The sequence below is a fragment of the Crassostrea angulata genome, chromosome 8, assembly GCF_025612915.1.
Source record: "Crassostrea angulata isolate pt1a10 chromosome 8, ASM2561291v2, whole genome shotgun sequence".
In the NCBI taxonomy this organism is placed as follows: Eukaryota; Metazoa; Mollusca; class Bivalvia; order Ostreida; family Ostreidae; genus Magallana; species Magallana angulata.
The window spans coordinates 16306490-16332844 of NC_069118.1; the positions used below are offsets into that span (position 1 = coordinate 16306490).

The 26355-nt window shown below is 31.3% G+C and overlaps 1 protein-coding gene and 1 pseudogene across 2 annotated transcripts; both read right to left on the minus strand.

Annotated features, from left to right (window-relative positions):
* Positions 1-3575: 3575 nt before the first annotated feature.
* On the minus strand, positions 3576-25282 carry LOC128159112 (spermine synthase-like). 2 transcript variants are annotated; one of them, XM_052822165.1, is made up of 13 exons: positions 24993-25282; positions 23086-23193; positions 15389-15501; positions 13058-13181; positions 12725-12833; positions 11809-11873; positions 11488-11669; positions 10940-11094; positions 10661-10750; positions 10379-10490; positions 9953-10038; positions 8468-8577; positions 3576-7624 (listed from the first exon to the last, which is right to left on the minus strand). In XM_052822165.1, exons 3-13 carry the CDS (start codon positions 15447-15449, stop codon positions 7561-7563), a joined length of 1158 nt encoding a protein of 385 aa, XP_052678125.1. In that variant the 5' UTR covers positions 15450-15501; positions 23086-23193; positions 24993-25282; the 3' UTR covers positions 3576-7560. The 2 variants fall into 2 exon arrangements, with proteins under 2 accessions (XP_052678125.1, XP_052678127.1); XM_052822167.1 differs by lacking the exon at positions 23086-23193.
* LOC128159114 (myb/SANT-like DNA-binding domain-containing protein 4) lies at positions 19705-20623 on the minus strand (annotated as a pseudogene).
* Positions 25283-26355: the final 1073 nt, after the last annotated feature.

Below are 26355 nucleotides of genomic sequence, written 5' to 3' on the forward strand. Positions count from 1 at the left end.
CAATAATCTACCACGGCAGTATATCATAACTCAAGAAATTAAGTCGTTTGCGTTTAATTGTTTTTTTTAATTTGATAGCGTGTAAATATTCGGTCTAAAGACTCGAGAATGAGTGATTTTCGTCATAGATCTACATAAAATTATGAAATAATCAACCACGGAATTCTATTTTTTTCTCTCAAGAAATTTAATTGTTTGCTTTTATGTTTTGTTTTCATTTGATAGCATGTACATATTCAGCTTGGAGATTTGAGAATGAGTGATTTTAGTCATAGATCTACATGCAATTATATGCATGTATATATGCTTTGTTTAAATTAGATTTAATAAAATTTTCAAATTCAAACTGATAGTTTTTCCCATTTGCACAATCATGCATTTCATAATGATTTTTTCTAAACATCTAATATGCAACACGCTGCCTCATTTGCTTCACGGTTAAATTTTTCGTTTCGTTTTCAAAATGACAAATATGTCACCATATAATTTAATTATGTGCAATCAAAGAGAACTTTCTTCAAATGTGTTGATTTTGAAACGTATGTGCGGTGTTTTGATCTTACAATGTGCATGTGCGATGTTTTTTCTCTTTCATTCTTTTAATTTTATTTGTGTTCGTTTTTAATAAAATATGATGATTATCCAAACATTCATTCACATTCATTTTTACCAAGCAACCGGGTTTTTTTTTTACCGCTAATTTTCTTATTTTATAAAATGTTAAAACACGTGTGCACGAAGTATTTTCTAAAGATATCGCTGCAATTCCATAAGTCTGAAATTTATCGGCCAGATTATTAATAATTAAAATTTATCAAAAGATCTAATCATCAAATAAAATTTAAGAATATTTTTATGGCATTTCACAGCTGCGTATAAATAAAAACTATATACAATGCCTCAAATATTTTCATTGGTCTGCTTTATACGTTTTATATGACAAAACAAAACTAAATGGATTAAATATTTTAACTGTAAATGTAGTTCTTCATATCATGAAGAAAACAATGATTCTGTTTTAAGAGTCTTAGGATATCTTATAAATGGCGGAGCATTTGATTTGTTAAATTTTCACTGCAGTACGGAATATTCATCATGGAATTACTTGGTGAAAAACTGAGTTTATTCATTGACGACCGATTAAAACTAAGTTATTTGTACTATAAAATCAGATGATTTCGTCTAAAAAGAAAGTCACGTTCATATATGCAAGAACAGCTAAAATTAAATTGATAAACTACTGTAAAATACTATAAAATTAGACTAGTCGTAATGCATTTTTTTTTTACATCGGTGGGCCTGTGTAACGTCATAAATCCAAAAAGTCAAGAACGATAAGCGGGGAACAATTTTTTACGGGTGCTGAGTTTTCACGGTTATTTCTCAGTAATGCAAAAAAAAATAATAATAATCTTACCACATGTATTTTAACGTTTATTTATACCAAATTTTTAAACTATGAAAGAAAAAGTGTTTATCGTTTCATATGACCTGAAATGTTTCTTTTTGGGGTTTTCCTAAATTTTGGTAAATATTTATTATCATAATTGAAGGACAATTATTAGTGATAATATGTCTTTGTAATGTATGAAACTTAAATATTTTGTTTGTTCGTCAATTGCTGAAATTGGTACCTGAATGAGGTGGCCATTGCTTGCTATATCGCTACATATGCATGCATTCAATTTACGTTAGATTCGCTAGTAATCTTTGCTAGTGAATATCAATAGTTGCTAACGACTTGTTTTATCTGTACATGAATAAAAATCACCCTTTGATATTTACGTAATTATAAGTGCAGCTGATGTAATACAAATTAAGATATACACTATTAGTTGCAGTTTTTTTTACAAAGAGTTAACAACTATATCATTTTACAAATAAAACTTCTTGGCTACAGTTCTACACGCTATCGTTAGCGTCAATTATATGAATGTTGGCGTAAACAAAAAAATTTAAATATCATTATCTATGACATCGTCAGTTGATTTAAGACGAATTAACAAAAATGATGGGAGGATTAACACCTTTATAATATTGATTTATTTTTCTATAAGATATACGAGGGTTGTCCCAAAATAGCGTAAAAGAGTGGCGTTATTCAGTTAATCGAAGACAAAGGAGGATGAAATTTGTGCCACAAAGGGTTCAAGATATTTGCATTCAAATAATGTTTTAAAATCAAATATTGTTCTAGATTAAATTAGTGAAATGAAAGCATGTTAGATCAGAAATTCGACATGCGGCGCAATGTCAAAAACAAAGAGTTAAAATCAACATAATGAAATGAAAATTGCGAGAAAAAGTACTTTTTTTATGAAAAAATTCAAATAAAACGTACATTGATATTTGATAATAATTCTATTAGATACTCAGAAAATGTTTTGGCTATAACAAAACTTTTAAATATTATATAGCGCGTTTTGTGACAAGTTGAAAAGTTAACTCGTAATAAAATGACGATGTCAGCCTTTAAGGCGGCGCAGTAGTAACTGATTCAATTTTGTAAAAACCATGCAATAAATCATAAGCGGCTTTGGAAGTAAATGAAATTAACAAAATCGATTAGAAATGCGTTTTGTGAATAAGTATTTAAACAACATTGAAAATATTTGAACAAGTATGATGACAATAAGTGAAAAAAAGAAACCCCGAACGATATCAATGGACGTCAAAATGCAGAACGACACATTTCGATAAGACGGACGTTAGACAACTAGTAATACAGGACAAGTTTGGAGCCGACAGATCGTTTGTACTTAGAAAATATCAAAAAACAAAAAAACAAAAACAAAACTAGAAATATATGTTGAATGTGCACTCAGGGTACATGTTCAAAGATGATATTTTTTCTAAGACATTTTCGGAAATAAAACGTAAATGTTATCGTAAAACGATGTGGAGGGTTTAGCAACAACGTAAAACTGGAAATTTTCGACGTCGCACATTGCGCCGCATGACAAAACTTGTTGTAAATAATTATTTATTTTCTCGAGAAATAAATAAAGTACAGATTTGAATTTTTCAGTATTGTTTGCCAAAGGGTCATTGAAGAAAACTCAGAAGTCTAATGAAATTGCAGTGAACAAATTATAAATTATGTGTCCTGTCTACATTATTTTGGGACAACCCTCGTATGTTTCAATACTTTGTTATAAGAAGAAAAGGTAAAATGTATTCTATAAAGAATAAATTGATCAGTACATGTACTAACAAATCAAAACAAAAGTATGGGCAATGATTTAGGCGTATATTTTATTTATTCTTTAGCTGTTTATAAATAATAAGAGTAAACCGACAGGATTGAGGATATCATTAATGACGAACATATAGTTTTAAAAATATTTGATCATATTTCAAGCCAGTAACCATTAGGCATATACACAATTATGACACATTTTTAATCAAACACTACCAACTATCCGATTTTTTGTGTACATGCACAGTGAAGCTATACACTTCTTTTAATAATATTTATGAAATGGCATCACATTCCTAATTGCAAAAACGCTATTTTTTTTGGTTATTACAATTATTTCTTTTGTAATACTGTAATGTAAAGTATTTTTATAAGACTCACAATTTTCTTTAATTCATGCAATTTTATTTTAAAGCAAACCAATTCGTGTTTTATCGCTTGTTTAGCTTATCATAATATAAGTGATAAAAAGCAAATATTGAGTGTAAATTCAGCAGGTGTGAACAGCAATTAAGCATGCTTATTCTTAGCTTAAACTTTCCACTATCATCATCATTATCATTTATATATATTGATCATCACCATCTTCGTTTAATATTTCTTTAAATACAACATTATGATTTATTTTATGAGTTTAATACTATTTCGGAAACACATGACGAATCATACAACATATCAGATTAAAAACAAGAAATCATATCGTCAAATAGGTCGCAAAAATATAATTGTTGTATGAATCATCATTGGTTGTTAACATCAAAAATACTCCACAATGAAGAAAATAACGAGTTGGTTGTAGTAATTTTTATGGTAAATTTTCATATATTCTCAGCAACTCGTTTTGAAGTTTAACATTTTACTACTGTTATTAAGAATCGAGCTCGTTACTGTAAGCATTTCTAACGGTAATTGTATGATCATTGCCATAGTATGAAGTTATATCATTTATATAAAATTCATGTCATTCATGTCTTTAGTATTTCATGTCTTTAGTATGTCCCATATACTGATCCCGATACATTGTTTTGAAAAGGAATGAAAAAACTCCGAAATTTCCCGAATAGATCATAGTCTCGATTAAAACGCACCTAACACGACAGTCTATGACCTAACATACATTTACGAACACAACAAAAAATATGAAATATTTTTTAAAAGCATAAAACAGATTTCTACATACAAATTTACTTTTAATTCATAAAGATAAGCATAGCATCAATTCTGTAAACAAAAAGCTATCCCGCAGAAACGCAGTTACAATATTTAAATGTATATCAAATAACGGACCGCCTTCTGGCGGCCCGTAAACAAGAAGCCCATGGACCACATCGCTCACCTGGGCAAGATAAAAAACAAATATAATAAAATCAACCTTATGGAGCTATTTCAAAATATCTGGACAATGTAGTATAATACGAGGGTTGTTAGAAAAGTTCGCGGACAAGTTCGATTGCGAGCGGACTATTCGCATCATACCAATGAAACATTTCATATTTAATCTTGACGTATTTTCTATTAAAAATATAAAGATTTGTTTATTTCAAATACACCTAAAAAAGTATACAGATTAATTATTTTGACAAGATATGCTTTACGGAGCATGTCAATTTTTTAATGTTTTATATTTTGTACGCATTTTTCCTTATTAAGAAAATAAATGTACAGTTTAAGCGCATAAAAATTAACGATATTTCATATGAGATCAAAATAAGTTATGAAGGTCATTTTGTGAAAGTTGAAATTAAATTTAAAAATTTCTGACCATTTTATCGCCAAATATGGACGGCCAACGCTAGAAAAATGAGTCAAAAACGTTTACGTAAATGGCCACCTTGGAGCACCGAGCAGTCATAAAATTTTGTGTGCCCGCAGAAAAATATCCAGTGGAGACCAAGAAGTTTTTAGATGCTGCTATTTTTATAGGACAAAGGTTTACAATTGAAACCACAATTGGAATTGAAGGTTTGAAAATGGAAATACTAATATCTCAAACTCTTACAGCACCCCGACCCCCCATACAGCCCGGATCTTGAAAATACATATATGGATTTCGCTTTATTTTCTTATCTGAAGTCGAAACTGCGTGGACAAGAGATTTTCGGACCTAAATGATCTACGATATGACAAAAAAGACATTATACAATAATTTGACAAATAATGGCGTGAACATGCGTTTTATAAATGGGTTAATGGCATGAAAAGTGTGTGAACTAAAACGTGTTTACTTTGAAAAGGAGTGACAGGTTTAAATTGCCTTTCAGTAGTTCGACGTCATCTGACGTCGTGGGAAATATGAAATGGTGCTCCGTAAATCCTATTCATGCGAAATGAAAATCGCTGTATCTTTTGAAAACAACCTCAAAATCATATCATTTTTTGCATACTTATTTGTAATTGGTAGTCATTGAATAAAACATACGTCATCCTACAAAATACACAGTAATTTTGCCATTAATCACTTTGTCCGCGAACTTTTCTAACAACCCTATTATATATTTTATATGAAAAAAAAATCAGTTTTGCCTGGATATTCTTATGTTAACCATTTAGCCCCTTTTGTAACGGGATGATTGTATAGTCATACTGCATATTAGCACTGCAATTCTTAAAAATATCTTAAACAACTATTTATATATGGAATATAAACCTACATCAAACTTTAAACCCCTTGAAAGGCCCATTAATTGTTAAGGGGCCAAAGTCTAAACAATTTCAAATAATCAACATTATGTCAAAATGCTTGCATATAAGTGAAACCATATACTTCTGTAGTATTACAACATTTATGTTTTTGTGGATATTTCAAAATGTTTTACTTTGTTAAATTGGATCCCCCGATGTGGCCCCTCCCTACTCCTGTAGATGACAATTTTGACGAAGTTGAAGATTGATTTCACTAATGTAACAGGTTTTTTAGGCAAATGATTTTTTAGAAGAAGATTTTTAAAGATTTTTCTCTATATATTCCTGTGTAATAATTCAACCCCCCCCCCCCCCAAATTAAACCCTACCCCTTAGGATCATGATTTTAACAAACTACATTCTACCCTACCACACAGGTTTCAGCTTTCCTGGCCAACTGGGTTTTTGAAAAGAAGATTTTTAAAGTTTGTTTTTTTTTTACATTTGTACGTAAAAATTCGACCCCATTGTGGCCCCACCCTGCCCCTTGGGATCATGATAAAATTTACATTTAATTTACCTGAGGATGATGCTTAAAAAAGTTTAAGCTTTTCTGGCCAATTGGTTTCTGAGAAGAAGATTTAAAAAAAATATTTTTTCTATCTATTCCAATTTCATAATTGGACCCCAGTTGTGGCCCAAACCCTCCCCTGTGGATAATGATTTGAACTAACTTGAATCTCCCCTACCTAAAGATGCTTCCCTATAAGTTTTCACTTTTCTGGTCGAATAGTTATGGAGAAGATTTTAAAGAATTTTTTCTAGTTTATATTCTTATGTAAGAGTTGGATCCCCCATTTATTCCCAACCCTTATCCGGAGATAATGATTTGAACAAAATTAAATCTACACTGTTTATAATTTCTTTCACACAAGTTTCAGCTTTTCTGTTAAAATGGTTTATTAGAAAAAGATTTTTAAAGTTTTACTATATTTATTCCTATGTATAAATTATACCTCCACCCCAATTGTGGCCAAACCCAACCCCGGGGATCATGAATTAAACAAAATTAAATCTATCCTACCTGAGGATGCTATCTCAGAAGTTTTATCTTTTCTAGCTAATCTGTTTCTGAGAAGATTGTTTGAAGATTTACTCTATACAATCCTAAGTAAAAACTGGATTCCCCCATCTTGGCCCGAACCTACCTATGGGGACCATGACTTGAACAAAATAAAATCTGCCTTCCCTGAAGATGTATCCAGCCTTTCTGGTCAAATGGTTTTTGACAAGAATATTTAAGAAAAATACCAACACATTTTTTAAAAAGTCTGTCATTTTAACAAACTTGAATTCCCTTCTCTCAAAGATGCTTTCTGCCAAGTTTGGTTAAAATTGGCCCAGTGAATCTGGAGAGGAGGTCGAAAATGTGAAAAGTTAACAGACAGACAGACGGACGGACAGACGGACGTCGGACAAAAAGTGATCAGAAAAGATCATTTGAGCTATCAGTTTAGGAGAGATATAGAGTATAGAACATATTTTGTCTTTGATCTGATATCAAAGACAATAATAGAGAAATATATAGTCATTTGAGACAAACTGAAAAAAAGAAATGAACGACCAAAAAAAAAAAATTAAAAAGAAAACAAACTCATAACTTTTTAAATTTAAATAACTGAACAGTGCAATAAAAGTCAAAGAATAATATAATGTGAATTTCCTAATACTGTCTTAAACTATTCTTTCATTTCTGTTTTAGCATCCATGGCATCCTGCTTTACAACTTCATACAAACAATATCTGTTGTCCATGTAAGGAAATAAATAGAGTATACACATTCAAATATCAAGACGTAATCTGCATGTATCTATGTATGCAAGAAACGATCTGATATATAATATGTACATTGTTGTGGATTTTTCTGGTAGAGATTTATCATTTAACATTTTCTCCATCGCTAAAAAGTGAAATGTGAATTTGTTTCAATTATTTCTGAATAGCAGTGGTACAAATCAAAACAAACAATTTCAACGCAATTACAATTCCGTCTGTGGAGACCATGATCAGTGTGGCGCAGTGAACCTAACTTCAAAGCGGTGAAAGTAGGTAGCCGAGCATGCAAAGACTACCCGAACATAATAAAAATCAGATGTGATAGCCAATATCTTTGATATTTTTTAAATCACACAATTTGATATAGTACCGAGATTATAACGTCATAGACTTTCCAGCCAAGGTTTGCAAGCGAATTTAATAGTTAGTATAAATATTTCACTCTTAGTTTCATTTTTGTTTATTTGTTTTCTTTTTTCTATTTGGTTGGTCTCAGAAAAAAACCAATAATAGACTTTTTCAGTTTCATTAAACCGGAAGCTCGTTTAAAGGATATATTGTTCCAAACCTAACCGTCCGAAACTCAATGATATCTAATTGCAGATGCCAATAGCAAAACATGCAGTGTTCGCCTCTTCCATTAGGCTATCGTGGTTCAATATATAGCCGAACCAAAATAGCAACATTGCATGCAAGATCGACCTTAATAAGTAAGTATACGATTTAGATTTAATACTACTGAAACATTATAGAAACATCGGCACTGTGATATTGTGAAAATATGCGATCATCTTTTCCGTAGAAGGATACGTCTCCAGGAAGGAAGGAACGTGGACATCAGTCCTTGTAAAGTCATAGCCAAGGGATTTAACATCCTCCTCAAATTGATCCCTATAATCAGTAGCACTTAGACTATTTCCCTGTTTATAAAAACAACAATAACAAACGGTTAAGATGAATTGCATTGTTAAAGTGGCTTTAACTCTATTGACAACAATAATCACTCGGTACATGTATAAATTATTTTAATTATACATAGATGAATGTAGTAAGATGTAAATTAGAAAGAAAGCTTACATGCAACACAAAAGCCAATGTATTGTTATAGTTTTGGTGTATTTTTGGTTCAACGGTCTGTTTGTTTTATATGTTTATCGATACTGTTTATAATGGTGACTTGTAAAAGTAAAAAATTTATAACGTTAGCTGTGTTATTTATTGCTATAACTTAACGAGGCCGGGTCTAATTTTTTCTGCCCAGATTTTTGAATGAAATTTTTAACAAGAATTTCTACTGATATAATTATTATTTTAAGTTAAAAAAATAAGACATTTACCACACCGTTTGTTTAAGGGGTCATCTCAAAGTTTGTTAATTTTTAACATAGGACTCTATGGGATTTTGCTTGAAATGTACCAAATTTGCACATTTTTTTAAACTTCTGCCCTAGGGATTTCTTTTTCTGTTCTACAAATTAAAGTTATTGATAAAAGGCATCAAATTTTCAAATAAAAAAAAAATTTACCTTCTGGTTTGTTCCAGGGGTCTTATCAAAGTTATTTTTTGTACGCCCAATTTCCCAGTTTGTCAGATAACGGCTATTTTTTATTTGACAAAGACGGAAATGGTGACCTTTATTGTATTATTAAAACATTAAGACATATTTCGGTATTAAATAAATATATAACATCACATATTAAGGGTAAATGATATAAAATACATGGTTAATGTCTTGAAATAAATAAATTTAGCGATATTTAGGCGGGTTAAGAAAACGTGACAGAGGGTTAGGCTTGCTGAACCCTCTTCACGTTTTCGACCCGAGCCCAAATATAGCTTATACTTCGGGACATTTATGTTTATTCCACAATATAATATCAATTTTACACATCAAACGAGTTATTTTCAACAAATTTCGCTGAATATCTGCAGTTGAAACTATCACGCCATTGCGTCAACAAAGCAAAAAGATGACGTCACAATACAAATGTAACGCTGCGCGAAAGCGTGCGTACTCGTTCTGTACTCGGCCTCGTTAATGGTACCGTATTGCAAGGCCAAGAAATTGCAAATGCTTGCATATGTGTGCCACACTTTTTTTTCAAATAACAAAGTCAATGTTAACCAAATCTTTTTTTGTAAGAGGTAATGCTAATGAATAGTCTTATTTCTTGTCATCAGTAGCATATGCCCAAAACCTTAACGAGTACTTGCAAAAACATTTTTAAGGGACGTCATTAAAAATATGGGTTTCCATTTATTTACTTATAAATAATAATGTATGGAAAACTTACCCTTGCTAAGTATTTCCCGCCAGTTCTCAAAATTTTCATAGAAAATTCCAAAATTGTATAACTAGTTTCAAACTGATATTCAAAGCCTAAAAATAAAAAAAAAAACCGAATTGAGATTTCTTGTTTGAATTTAAAGACGTCAACACAAGTTTCTACAAAAATAAATTACTAAATATTCATGGTTGACACAAACCAATATCAAACGTTATTATCATTTAAATGCAATAATGTAGGAAGTAACATCTATGCTTAACATATAATTTATATTTGGTGATAATTGAAAATCTACAAGCTTTACGTAGGAGGTAAACTTGAAATATTTGAGAAGAAAATATCGCAACTGAATATGCCTTGTAGGATACCGTAATTCAATCACATTTAATTTCTTTGATATTTTATTCACGAAAGAAAACAACAGCCACTCACCGTATTTATCCTTGTCCACTGATAATTCTGTAAGATCATTTATGACGTAATCATACTTGGTTCCTGACGTCAGTGCTTCTTTAAGCTCAAGTACACAATCACAAATCTTGATCTTAAAAAAATTCGAAAATTATTTATTGATTTTCAAACAGTAATAATCTATATTAGCAATCGTTCAAAGTGGAAAACTGGTTTTTCAGAGTCCTAGTATGTTTAATTGAACCTATTTGGTTTTTTTAAATACTGATATGCATTAACACGATGGTAGATATTTTGTCTTGCCTTATAGTTTGCGCCTTCCCATTTCTGAAGGGTATCTCCGCAAACTTTTTTCATATGTTTACTGCAAGCTTTTATAACTTCTTCATCTATCTACAATCACAGAATGATTTCAGTTTAATTGCTCATAACTTCCTGTGCAATTTTTGTTGTTTTTTATGTTTGTTAATAAATATTATAATATTATTCTTTATAATGATTTATGAATTTCTCTTAACACAAGAAATTACTGAAATATAGTTCTCATTTTCATTATATTTTCAAGGGATAAAAACCTCTTACTTCCGCCATAAGAACATAAGCTGGTGACATTTTGAGAAGCTCGTGAAGAATCCCCCCGTCTCCACCACCCAATATCAGAATGGTTTTATCTTTAAATGCATTTCTTTCTAACCCGAGAAGAGTTTCGGTGTAAACCAAATCGCTTTCTCCGAGCACTAGAAGAAAATCAAACTGCGCATTGACTGTAATATTGGGAGTGACCATTATCTTACTATAACCGCCACATCCAAATTTTTCCTGAAGCGAACTAATATTATGTCAGAAAGGAAAAAAAGTATTTGGTTTCGTTATTCTTTAGAAAAAGAATGTGTTTTTGTGCAATAAAAATTATTAATATTAAAAAACCTGTTCATCAGATACACGTATGCAAAGGTTTTCAACGTGTGTTCTAACAAGGTCACGTTCTTACTTGTCTTAATGTTAAAACTGAACAATAATTTATTATCAATAGAAACCGCCTGAAATATTATGCAAATGGAAGTTTGATTTAAAATTGTGTAATTCCCACGCTATAACAAATGACCAAATTATCTATTATGCAGTCTTACTGATATCATCATCAAGAAGTAGAACATTTCCGAATTCTCTAGATTTTGCAATCTTTATATTCTGCCATTTACTGTCCGTTTCAAACACAATATCTTCATAGTCGGCCTCAAACAACCGTTCGTCACCAGTGTGACCATATGCCCACAATACACTAGGTCCTCTTCTAATTGGGCATTTTAAACTGTAACAAAAGTTTTGATTGATAATAATTGATAATAACATATTTTTTTTTAATCATTTTCTGAAATATATCTATTAAAAAACCATCCACAATATTTACTTTTTTTAAGACTTAAGAAAGTGAAATAATACCTGCATACCTGTTACTAACTTTAACTAATTTCTCAAGATGGTTTGCAGCTTTCTGTTCTAATGCTGAAATATACTAAAATTGAAATAATATGCATAGAATTAGTATAAATTTACAAAGATATATTGTGAAATATGCAGAAAAACCTTTAGTTTGGATAGCGAAGTCTTTATTTCAAAACAAATTATTTTAAAACAAATTGTACGTAACTTTAGTTAACAAATCAAAATTCAAAATACAGATGTCAATATTTATTCCTAATTCTTATTTTATAAAAGCAATTTCTTATGTATGGAAGCATAGTTGTGCCCCCACTATTAAGATAATAATGTCGACTTGTGTATATATATATATATATATATATATATATATATATATATATATATATATATATATATATATATATATATATATATATATATATATATATATATATATATATATATTGGGTAATAAGCTTAAAATAGTCACTTGTATATTATTACGCATTGAGAATGTAATCAAGTTCAGCTTAGAAGTTGCAATCATCTTAATTAAAACAAAGTATATAATAATTAATCAAAAGTATTACATTTGTTGTATTTTGATATTTGATTTATTCTCATTTTCATTTTAAATTTTTTCAAAATATTTGCATTGGGATCTATAAGGTTTTTTTTTATACACGTTCTATAAATGAGATATATATGCCCATCAAAACACTATAGACTGATATACAAAACTTTGTCCATTTGTATGTGAATGGATTTTTTATGTACTGCAAAAACTTTTTCTGTTTATTTCAAATACTTTTTTCTGTGAATCAAATGATTTGCGGCCATTTTTTGACGCTTGCATCAATTATTTTCCTGTTGGGCATAATGAAGTGGAAAATAGTCACTTGCATACTTGTAATTATTTATTGTTTTTAGATGACAATGAAATACCTCGAAAGAGAAGGGTTCAGACAGCGGTTTCAATTGATCAACATTGTCCACGACAAAAGTGATGTCCATAGTCAGATAGGCAAAGTGATACAGATGAATAACCACGTGACTAAAAGTATGAAAATAGTTTTATGCTTGAACACAAAACACAAAACTGGTCGCTTGTTGTTCGTTACACGTTCACTATTCAGAAATTTCTATAACATGCTATGAGATATTAAGCATTAGTTTAAATCACTCAAATGACTTTGAAAATGTAAAATAATAAAAATGAAAAATTGCATTACTACTGATGGCAAATCACAATAATCGTCGATACTATCATCTACAAACCTCCCATCATCAGAAGTGGCCGTTATCAATTTGTCTCCCCTCTCGCCACAGTCGGATATTGTTTGATGTTTGGAACTGCCTTCGAAACAAACGTTTGGTAGCGATTGGTACAGTTCATGGGCCTCTACAAGGATACACATTTTTGTGTAGTAGGTGATACAATATTCAGACCATGACATTTATGTATGAATATTCTTTTTTGAATGAAAGTTTTATATAGAATCAAAACATTTTATTTAAAAAAGTAATTAATGAATTATTTTACACGTACGAACATGTTTTTTGATAATTTTTGATTCGTGCACGGAGTACTAAAATACCATTAATCGACACAACATGTATGAATGTTATATCAGAATTTTTTTTCATTTAAGTTTAAAATGAGAATCCTACACTACAGATTATTAAGGTAGCTCGCGGGTTTACTGCTTGTGAGAAAACCTACCCTGAAAATTTGTCCGCATGATCGATAGGTTTCAGAGTTTTATTTCTAAAATTTATTTGAGATTCGTCTGCGTGGTAATAATGTTACCTTGATTCAAACACAGTGTCGCTAATAAAATCATGCAACGCCATTTCAATAAAATATATAGTAAAATACATATCTTAGTCGAAAACCGCATTTAAAAACTATGCTCCAAACTTTTAAACGACCTAGACGAAATTTTACTTAACACAATAACAGAAGAGATAATTTTGAATCAATTCATAGGAAATAATCAATACGTGTTCTCGGCCAATTTTTCGCAAAACAACTTTAAAGATTTAAAAGATTTCACAAAAACCTATATTTTCATCACGACGTTAGCCTGACGTAATCAATTTCTTTCTTTCGAGAACCAAAAATGAAAATGCGCTGGTTGACAAGACTAGCTGATTAACACATATTAAAGCATGCAAATATAATTAACATTTATATGAATGTTATCGAATGCACATATGCAATTAATGTAAGGTTGTGAAGAGAAGAAACTTGGCTACTTTTCTTTTTCATGAAACTCAATGAGTCAATCATTCAATGTAAAAGTAACTACCATACAACTATTAAATAAGTTTGTAATCGTATACGATAACTAGCGAAAGCTAAACTAATTTCAAAAGTTAGATCGGTATTTGAAAACACAAAAATTATAATCATAAAACGAGCCAAATTAATGCGTACGTTTCAATTTATTTACAATGTACATGTACTTGTCTTAACATGATTTTAGATGAAAGAGTTCCAACACACACTCATACCTTATAGACCTAAATGCGACAATGTATGTCACATCTTTAAATTTTTTAGCATTTGATAAAGATAAATGTTTGTATAAAATGCAATTTAGCTTTTTGAAATATTTCCTTTTATGTTTCTAAAGATCATTTGTTAATGTATGAGTTTGCTATGACGGTCAACTCTTTAGGTCGAATCCTATTGTGACGTCAGCAAACCCGCGAGCTACGTTAATTGTTAATTTAAAAGTTGCATTCATTGTTACTTAAAAACATTTTTCGCATTTCAACATATATGTATGGAATTAAAAGTTAGAGAATAACTTTTAAGATGCATTAGTAAATCTTTATTTTCTTTTGAATAGTAGGGAAGTAAAGTAATTGTAAAACAAGATAATAAGGACAATGCTAGATGATATTAAGTATTGTTATACTTTCAAATTAAATACTGAAATCTGATTGGTTAAGACGCAGTTAATAATATTTACTATTACCCTCAGCGTTAGCAACGCACTTGGCAACGGGTAACATTAAAAAATGTTACATGCGCGAAAATTATGCGCGTACGGTTCGCTGTAGAATTCACGTTATTCCTATATAAAAGCAGTAAATTTTTCTTAAAATTTTTAAAAAAGACATTCAGTATAACAAAATAAATAGTGCCTGTTTGGGAGGATAACAGTTGAAATTGACACCCCTCGAAAACCATTGTCAACCTCCGCTTCGCGTCGGTTGACAATGGTTTTCTCGGGGTGTCAATTTCAACTGTTACCCTCCCAAACAGGCACTATTTATATAATACTTAATAATATATTCAACAATAATCAAGAAAATTCTATGCAAAAATTATGCTTTAGAATTATTTGTCAAGTCGTTTTATTAACCAACAAACTTTAAATGCCTGTAGTGAAAATTCCTGGTAAAAATTGTTATTTTTTAACAATGAAATTTATTGCATTATAAAAGATATGAACAATGATATTTTTTTTGAAAATGAAATTTTACAAACTATAAACGTTAACTACTTAGGTCTCTCTCTCTCTCTCTCTCTCTCTCTCTCTCTCTCTCTCTCTCTCTCTCTCTCTCTCTCTCTCTCTCTCTCTCTCTCTCTGTTACCTTTGGAGTTGAATGTCTCCTGATCGAGTGTAAAACTCATCACAACTGTTGCAGTACCCATTATGATCTCTGTCTCTCTTTGGCGTCATACGATTATAAATCTTGTTCTATAACTAAAAATAATATATCAATTGAATATGGAGTTAACCCAATTTTTACATTTTGGACAACATTTTCTCTTTCTTTTATATTGAATACTGGTTAGTGTTTTAATCAAATTTCGATGAATATTGATTTTCGTGGATTTTGTTATTGAGTTTATCCACGAGTTTTAATGTTCCTTAAAGTTAAATATATTATGACATTTTGTATCAAAAAGACCATATGGTACTGTATTGTTTTTTAATCCACAAAAATTATATAACTTTTTGTGTATGTTTACTCAATCGATTTGATAAATTTAAGAATAATGGTAAAACTATTCGAAATCCCAGTATTTTTTTACTTGCAATTTTTTCTAATGAACTATAATTCAAGTCAATTTATATATCAAGCGTTTTATGTGTGTATTGAAAACGAGTTTGTATCATTAACAAAACACGTTTATTTAATTCTACGTTATTAATATAAACTTCATGTTTATATTGAAAATAGTTTTCATTTGTATGACTTTAATCACTTAATGGAAAATAAATGTTACTAACCGAGAGATATAGAAAACAAAATGCACAAAATTAATTACATGTACATATAAGTACGGGGTGATAACCAATGTTAACTAAAGAGAGAATATTGTTAATATCGCTCCTTTCACAAAAGCTTTCAGGTTCCCGGATGAGGTAAAGTGCCATTATGCTCATTACAATGTAATCCTACTCTTATAAACCAGAAGTTATTGATTAAAATCACGGATATGTAGTGTCCGTACAGTGTCGCCTTGAACATACTCCGGTGCGAATGGCATGAATATATACAGTAAAACACGCTTATAACGAAGTCCCAGGGACGGCCAATTTAACTTCGTTATAAGCGTAATTCGTTATATCCGTCAAGTTTACAACATGAAATAGAGACTTGGGGAATAAAATTCACTTCGCTGTAAGCGTCAATTCATTATAAGCGTGTTCGCTATAACTGTGTTTTACTGTATATGCAATAATTAAAAACCTTTGCGTTAAATTACAGGCAAAATTGTAAATTGATATGTTTTGTTAAGTCTGTTTTTCTTTGTGAATTTGAAATTCATGTATAACACTACACGTTAACATTAGTAAATGCCTTAAATATACATGTTTACGACTTAAAATAATTAAAGTTGCTCATCAATGAGGCTCAGACCTAACAGCACAATACAGTTGAACTTAAATATCTCAAACACCGATATCTCGAATACAATGGATATGTCGAAGTGATTTGTAAGTCCCAAGTTTAAGTAATTTACCCTTGATATTCCGAATACTTGGATATTTCGCAGTTTATAACAAATCCCATCTAATTCGAGATAACGAGGTTTAGCTGCAATTATTATTATTATTGGAGTGCGTTTTACATTTCTTCTACAAGTCTGAAGCTACAGTTACCGAACTAAACAATCACTTAGTAGATTTTAATCGTAACGCCTTTAACAAGAGGTTCCCGGATTATATCATACGCAACAACTGTTTCTCCATTTTTCTTTGAAAATAGTATTAAATAAGATCATGGACATGTATTTCGTCGTCCTTAATACGTTATCCGGTAAGTAAGACAATGAGACACGGATAATTGACAAACTTAATCAAATTACAGACCAAAACGTAATTTTAATCTTTTACTTCGTGTTGTTATCCTTTTGATATACAGGTGCATGGAAATTCTGTGAGATTCGTTAATAATCTTTGCTAGTAGATATTAATTGTTGCAAACATCTTGTTACATCTATATGTTAAGAAAATTTAGCCCCCTTTGAGTTTACGTAATGTTGAGAGAAACTGAATAAATAACAAATTAACTCGTACACTGTTGATCGCAGTTTATTTAGCAAAGGATTGTCAACTCTAATGGTACAAATAAATCCTCTTGGTGTGCTCTTACAGCTATACACGCTAAGATTTTCCTCAATTATGAATGAAAGTGAGAACACGTTTTTGTTTACTTATTAAAGTACCCATATGCTCTAAATAACAGTTCTTAATTCAATCCGTTAAAAAGAGAAAAAAAAATATTATTTATTTTCCTGCTATGAAAGTAATGCCTCCTTTACAATATTAATATATCATGTAACATCGATAGCTAACTTTAGACTAATAAAGTAAAAATGGTTTGAGGGTTAACACCTTCATTATTGCTATGAGAGAGAAAGATATATCTTAGTTTATTCCATAAAGGATAAATTAATCCTATAAACGAGTAAGAACAAGCAAAACCGAAGTTTGTGAGCAATGAGGTAGGCATATACGTTTTCCTTTAAAGTTATTTATATTTCATACGAAAGTTATATTTTCATATTAGAAACAACAGGAGTGAGGATATCATGAATAAAAACATGTAACACTTATAATATTTGATCATATTTCAAACCCACAAATACACACTTTTCTTTTTTATTTGAACTGGTAATAAGCAAAACTTGAGTGTAAAATCAGCAGATGTTAACAACTTTTAAGCATGCATTCTCTGTGTTATAAATAAGCAACGCCACTACCATTATCCTCCCCATCAACATTATTCAATGTGTCGTTCTTTTTATTATCACTTTACAATAGAAGTTTACTATAATTCCGACAAACACATGACAAATCATAAACAATTTCAGATTAAAAAAAAATTCTAAAGAACATTTTTGGTTGTTATAATATTAAAGACAGTTTGACAGGAAACTCAGGGTTTTCAAAAAACAAAAAAAACAAAACAAAACAAAGTGGCAGCTTTCGGACGCCCGCAAAACCATAAGGACATGGTATTAGGAACCAAATAAAGGAATCCTCTACCTTATAGTGGCTTTAAGACTTGTTTTCACACCTGCAGGCATGCTTATGAAGGTATCTTAAGACTACGACATATCTTAAGATGAACTTAAGCAACGTCTTATTCTTAAGTCAGTCCATCGATGATGTCTCAACTTAGAGCCTTCTTAAGAAATATCTTAAATTTAAGACAAACAAGGGCTTGACTTAAGATATATCTTTGTTTAATACAAAACAAAAATGGCTGCTGCCCTATGGTTTTTTCAACTAAGGAGACGTAGACGGCGAGACAGAATATTCAGAGACCGAGACAATCCGTTAGACTACAAGACAGAAGAAGCTATTGTTAGCAAGTATAGACTGCCGAGACATATAATCATTCAGCTGTGTCAACAGTTCGAACACGAACTCAAACAACCTACATTGAGGTCATGTGCACTCACAGTTTCTTTACAAAGCATGGTAGCATTGAGATTTTTCGCCACTGGAAGTTTTCAGGCAGTAGTTGGTGACATTCATAACATTTCTCGTCAGAGTGTATCGTATGTACTCAGTGATGTAATTGAATGCCTTGTAAGAGTAGCCAACACTTACATATTTATGCCAACAAATCAAGGTGCCCTGAATGAAATTAAACGTGGGTTTCATGAGATAGCGGGATTCCCCAACACAATCGGCGCAATAGACGGTACTCACATCAAAATAAAAACCCCATCTACCGACGAACACCTTTAAGTTAACAGGAAACATTTTCATTCCATCAATGTACAATGCGTATGTGATTCTAAACTGAAATTTTTGAACATTGTTGCCAAATGGCCAGGTGGCACTCACGATTCGTTCATTTGGAACAATTCATCTTTAAAACTTATTTTTGACAATGGCACTATTTCGGACGGATGGCTCCTTGGAGATAGTGCCTATCCACTCCGACCATGGTTACTGACCCCAGTGTTAAACCCTATCACTCCATCAGAAAACAGATACAATTCTGCCCATGTAAAAACGAGAAACACAATAGAGAGGGCCTTTGGAGTTCTCAAATCAAGATTTAGATGCATTGATTCCAGTCGGTGAACACTTCTCTACACATGCAGAATTGCAGTGGCAGTTGCAGTTCTGCATAATTTATGTGTGGACAACAATGTGCCATTACCAGATGGATACGACCCAGTTGATCATGGCCACATCTGAGGAACACACTACCAAGGCAACATTATGAATGACGGAGCGAGGACCAGAGAAATGCTTATAAACGGACGTTTTTCACACTGACTTGTCTGTTAACATACGACGCTTAATTATCATTATAATAAAATTTCTTTTCATATTCATACCAAAATTTATTAAAATGCTATCATGTTATACTTGAATAAAAAAAACAATTGTTATGCAAATCTAACTTTTTTAATTTCAATAATAAGTGATTCTTCAATTTTCAGTCACTTCAAAGGTAACTCCTCTCTGTGCCAAGTACACTGTGTGCCTCTGTTGTTCGAGTAAGAGACGCTGCTGCTCAATGGCAAGTCGTTGTCTCTCAACGTCCAGTCTCTCAGTTTCAATGCGTAGTCTTTCTCTTTGTACCTCCAGTCTTTAGTAGACGTTCTTCATAATCTTCTTTTCCCGTAAATCGTAGCCTCTTCATTGGTCGACTCGGAGTTTCGATTGCTAAGGGGGAAGAAGTTTCAGCAATCTCTGTGGAAAAGCGAAAATATAATATATTATTAGAGCATCTCAATTTTTCTCTTTTTTATATAGAAAAAATAGATTGAATGTAATCAATATAATAGATATATACTTAAAACATAGAGAATATTTAAATCGACTAAAACACTTAAAAATGCTATTTAAATTGAGCACTTTGAAGCAACGCATAATTGTAATAAATTATAATACCGGGGTGGTCTGTATTGTCTGCATCTCTGCACGAGGACAATGAAGACGACATAGATGTATTCCCGCAGGTTTCTAGGCCACCTTCTATCCCGTCAATGGGAGTACTAGTGTTCCCCAAAATCCTCGAAACTTTTTCCTGGAGGGGCGTCAGCTCTGATGGGGGTGCCATCCCTCCCCCTGTCCTTGCAGCCTCTCTCCTGCTGTCGGCGATTTTCTTTTTTGTCTCGCTTGTATATGTGGAAAATTTCTTTCGAACCTCTTCCACGGTCCTGACATGGCGACTTGTGTTCACAGCGTTTACCTTTTCACATATACTTTCACAAACTCTTTTTTTCTGGTTGTTGGTGACGATATTGGACAATTTCGAAAATATCACGGTCCTATTTTTCTCAACTTCGTCTAATAATATTTGGATTTCGGCCTCGGAGAAGTTTGAGTTTTGTGTCCCGCCCATATTGCATGAACTATATCACAGACTGAACAGCCTTTATATATGGTTTCTAAACAATGGAATTGGTAGACGGGTGTATTGATGTTAGGACTACTGAGTACTGTTTATTATTACAAATAAGGAGTGGATCAAAAATTTAGTTTTATTTGAGAGAGAGAGAGAGAGAGAGAGAGAGAGAGAGAGAGAGAGATGTTCTGAAAACGATGAAATATTGCTGAAAATTAGTTCATAACATTGATTGTTTTTTTTATTCTGTATTAGACTATTATAAAACAAGTTTTTGGCCATTGGTATTTACCGCTTATTTATAAAGGTCTCGTTTCTCTATTATCATTTAAAATTGTACACGTAAGACAGCGGCAAACTCGTTTGTTTTGTACATGAAAAAAATTAAGATGAAAATTAAGACATCTTTACCTAAAACATTTCTAAGACGCTTTCGATTTCCATCCTAAGAGACGTTATAAGAATGTCCTAAGATACGTCCTAAGACATACCCTAAGATATCTCTTACGACGTGTCATAAGAAATTTTCATAAGCATGCCTACTGGTGTCTATTGTTCAGATACAGCTATGCAGATATATAGCTTTTCTAGACCCATGACTGGCCGGACTTACAAACTATTTGGAAATACTTCTTGTCGTACTGACTTCTGTCTCATCATTTGCAAATCTTTTTTTTTTATCTACGTTGTAGTTGCGACGTTTAAATACGTTTAAATCCAGTGAATTTATTTTCATCTAGATTTTAATTAAGTGCTAGGTTTGTAGACGTTTATCTCCATAAAGATGTGGTGTTTAGTTTTGTTTTCCTGAAGGAGGGACAATATTTTACTTTATTGTTCGTGTCGTGGTATATACTGTAAAACGAGAAAATTTGGCGCATACGTATTTTAGCGCAAACGCAAGTGCCAGTACATTAGCGCAATTATATTTTAGCGCATGCATCTTTTCTTTAAAAAGGAATACAAAAAATGTTGTTGTTTGAAAAACGATCACGCCCAAAATTTAGTTCTGTGTTCACTCAAGCACGTGAACACAACGACTTTGTTTTATATTTCGCATGCTGTAAACTGTCGTTGAGAACAATACACTTACTTTTGTGTAAATCGTCAGTAGATAGATATGAAAACTTCATTTATTGGCGATGATGTATAATTTTTGTTGGTAAACAAATTTGAGTTATCGGACTTTGAATTTAACGTGTCAACTTGGATAACACTAGAAGAGTACCGAAAACAAAAATGAAATCGAATGCTACATTTCCCATGAGTTTCGATCACCATGAGATATTCTTTTTACAGTAATTTTACATTTACAAAACACAAAAATAGGTATCGTCTTGTTATCTTTATATCCACTAATCAGAGATCAAAGAAATTATGATCAATCATGTATTGTCAGCGTTAACGATCGCCACGCTTAATCACATTTTCACCTCGAGGCGCTAAATGGAAGTGGCATGGGGAGAAGCCCAATTTTCAAGGTGCTAATGAGAGATATTAAAAAGCAATTAAAACTAAATTAATTAATCCATGTTTAGGCACTTATACCCGATAACCCATACCGTTTACCTGAGTAATTATTTAAACAAACAGAACGGACAGCATCTGATATTTAAATGAACACTTCTATATAGCCTTACAAATGGACTGACGTTATTGTTCTGCAACTTGAAGAAATTTAATACATATGGAAAATCGTTGGCGCACTATTAATTTTAGCGTTCAGAGGCAGTTGCGCCAAAGGCGCTAAAATTTGTAGTGCGCCATATTTTCTCGTTTTACAGTATATATATATATATATATATATATATATATATATATATATATATATATATATATATATATATATATATATATATATATTCACTGTGTATATATATATATATATATATATATATATATATATATATATATATATATATATATATATATATATATGCCAATGCTAGATAGAATTGGCGCAATCTGATTTAAGTTATTTGATCTGATACGCTCACGAGTACGATAAGAAATCAAAACAGCTGATTTCAATCACATTGGATTGGGAAATAAATAATCCCTGCACCAATATTTAACTAGGATACCAACATTCTTAAACATTACTATTTGGTTACGTTTTACTGTTGTTTTCATACATTTTAAAGTAAAAGAAATCACTGAAGCAGAAATACAAAAAAAATAAAAAAAATATGGAAAGAGAAATTTATGTAAATTTACGGCATTCCCAACAAAGTGTTCAATAGTCAACATTATGACATTTGGAACAATTCCGTTGGAAATCAGGATGGTAACTGCAATTTTTTTAAATCTCAAAACAACTGTTATAGCTTTAAATCTATATGCAACAACATTTATAAAGTAGAATTATTTAGCCAATTCTCGTTAAATGGAAAATAATCTTGAAAAATACAGTGACTTGTATATATACATATTTATTATTTTGGACGATAATGATATACCTCGTAGGTGAATGGTTTAACAGCAGTTTCAATAGATTGATATCCTCTACGACAAAAGTGCTGTCCACAGTCAGAAAGGCAAAGTGATACAGATGATTTACCACATGACTAAAAGTATAAAAATAACTAAGATTTTTTATGCTTGTTGCACATTTAACATGACTATATTTAGAATTAGACTTGCAACAAACTCCAAGATATTTAGGATTCTTTTGGAGCAAAATGTATTACAATGAATTAAAAAAAATACAATGAACTAAAAAAACAAACAAACAAAAAACAAAAAACACCCTGAAAAATAGACCGATCCACAAACAGTGTATTAAGTTGTTTTTCTTTGCGGGGTCATTTCAAAGATCAAAAGGACAAAAACAACTCTCCCCTTCGTTAAGCGTCCTGTAATGAAGTCCCTTTGAATTTAATTTTCCCCTTCCATGTACGGGATGCCCCGCCATGGGGCAGTCAATATACATTACAAAAATAGATTCCAATGTCAAATGGCAAAGTAAGTTAACTTCAAACTACAAAGACTAAAAAGAATCAATAGTTATTCCTCAAAAAGGCAGGCTAAGGGACATACCTTTTCTAAAGTTTGGATTGGTCTATTACATGACTGCTTATAATTCTATGGTCCACTTGTTATAAGAGCATGGTTTGGAGTTACAATTTTCAATTTTAACGCTTATAGTGTTTCAATATCAAAGTATTCTAAATATTCGATCAAAAGTGGTGACTTCTAGTTCTGCATCTTTACTAGTAATTGACTAGTTACCGGCTAAAAGTTTTGATTTATTTCTATCGTATTATATGTATATCTTAATATTCTCCTTAATTTTGACAGTGTAAATGAATAATTCCCAATCCTCTCTCTGTTAAGCTGTTAGTATACAAAACATAGTAGGACTATTTCACCTGCTTCTTAGTACACCCCGTTTTCACTGATTAATGACAAATCATTGGCCCAGCTATCGGCTACATAATTATAACGATAAATGAATCAAATATTCAATTAATTTATTAATACATTCAATGATAACTAAATGCCTATTGTATAATATAAAAAAATCTGCAAGCTATATGATACTCTATAGGTCTACTATTATTACTGCATTGAACAAATTGTCTAGGAACGAAGGTATTTAAATTTTAGCATACGTGTACAATGGCGGAAACTTCGTGTTTTAACTGCATCACAAATCCTATTCTGAAGAAGAAGGTTAATTTCATTCATTCTTGGCATCGTTATATACCAAATTGAATGAAACAGAGAAACTTTTTAACAGGTTACAAGCTAAGAAAGTCTACTTGTTGCTACCTGCTGGAAGTTAAAGTAGGTAAATTAACAAGATTCTCTTACATTGTACATATTTATTACAAGTCCTTACATGCAATGCAGTGGATATATGACGAACTAGATACCGTATATCGGATGAACGTGTTCTATATACCTGAACTCGTGATGTAGCCGATTACTGGTCCAGAACAGGTATTATTACTCGACGACTTACATTCCATTTTTGAATTATTATGAGGAATACCTTTATAAAGCATTGCGTGCACCGAAAACTAAAACTTAAAAAAATATTCAGCAAAGTGGCCATGTCCATTAAAATAGCGGTCAATCCCGACAACTGTTTGTAAAACTTCAATCATCAGAAGTGGCAGTTATCATTTTGTCTCCGCTTCCGCTACTGTTACAAACTGTCTGTAGGTCGGCATTGCCCTTGAAACAAACGTTTGTTAGTGATTTGTACGATTGATGGGCCTCTATTCAAGTATGCGGTGTTATGGTTTTAACATTCACAGTGTTTATCTTCTCTTTCTGAATGATCCCTATTAAATCAACACTTCAAGCATCTAAACAAATTCTCTCTCTCTCTCTCTCTCTCTCTCTCTCTCTCTCTTACCTTTGGAATTGAATGTTTCCTCATCGAGTGTAAAACTCATCAGGACAGCAGCAGTTCCCATTTTAAACGTCATCTTCATTGTAAATGACAGTAAATGACACGTATTTTATGTATTACCTTTGCTTTTTAAAACGATATATTTGCATATCCATTGTCATTTCCTACTATTAATCCACACCGAGGAGCTCGAGAACATTCATTTCCGCTATTGCCCTACATACTTTCAGGGAGCAAATTCGTAGCAATTATAATACGATTTTTACTCGTATACCGGTACATAGTAGATATTTCTAATAACAAAATTATTTGGTATTTAAATAAATTATACGATACATGTGTTTATCTTCCAACTCCCTAAAACTGGTGCATTTAAAAACTGTCTTATTTAACATTTTAAAGGAAATACTGGTATAATATCTCATTTATTCTGTTAACAAATCTATGTGGGTTAATAATTTTTTTTAAAGTACAAGAATTACAGTCCGATCGTTTATTTTTGATGCAATATATTGACGTCAAGGTCAAATACAGAGGATCTGCAAGGGGTAAAATGCAAATGTAAGTAAAAAACAAGTTACAACGATTTTTCAGTGAACATGGCGTTATGTATAGCAACTGCTCACGCCATGTTCAATACATAACGTTGTTTATTTCTTGTAAGAATCTTACTATTCGGCGCACGAATTGGGATTCAAAAGAACAAATAAAACGAATTAAATAACCCGTATGCATTCATATTCGAAGATATAACAAAAATATTTTTATTTATAAGTACTTGTAATTGACAATTTATAATTATGAATTAATAACATAACATGTTTCCAATCTTTTGTACGGCGTCTTCTCGTGGTTTGTACCTCGAATATTTCAGTTCAAATTGAACATACTTATGACATTGACTTTGTTTATTTTTTAAGAACTCAATTTTGTGTGTAAAACCCTTTAGAAAAAAGATGAATTTACACAAAAAAAAGAAGAAGTTTTAGTTGAAATTTTTGATTATTACATATATGTACTAGTATCTTTATTTGCGATTTGAGTAGAGCAAAATCTGATTCTCATTTTATCAATCATTCTCGCGTCATTTTAACGATCTTTCATCTTTAAAGGAACTAATTCTTGAAGGATAACTAACATGTCATCTAAAATGTCTAAAGAAAATTAATCAATAAAAATCAAATTTTCCTAATTTATTTCGGAATATAAGATGTTTATGAAAGTGTGACACAAATATAATGTATTTCGTACATGTTTGTGGAGGCGTTTTGTTGAATTAAATTCAAAATTGATGAGAAAATGTTTCGAAATCCTTAGTTACTCGTAGTTTTTACTTCCAATTAGCAGAATGATAACAATTTTAATT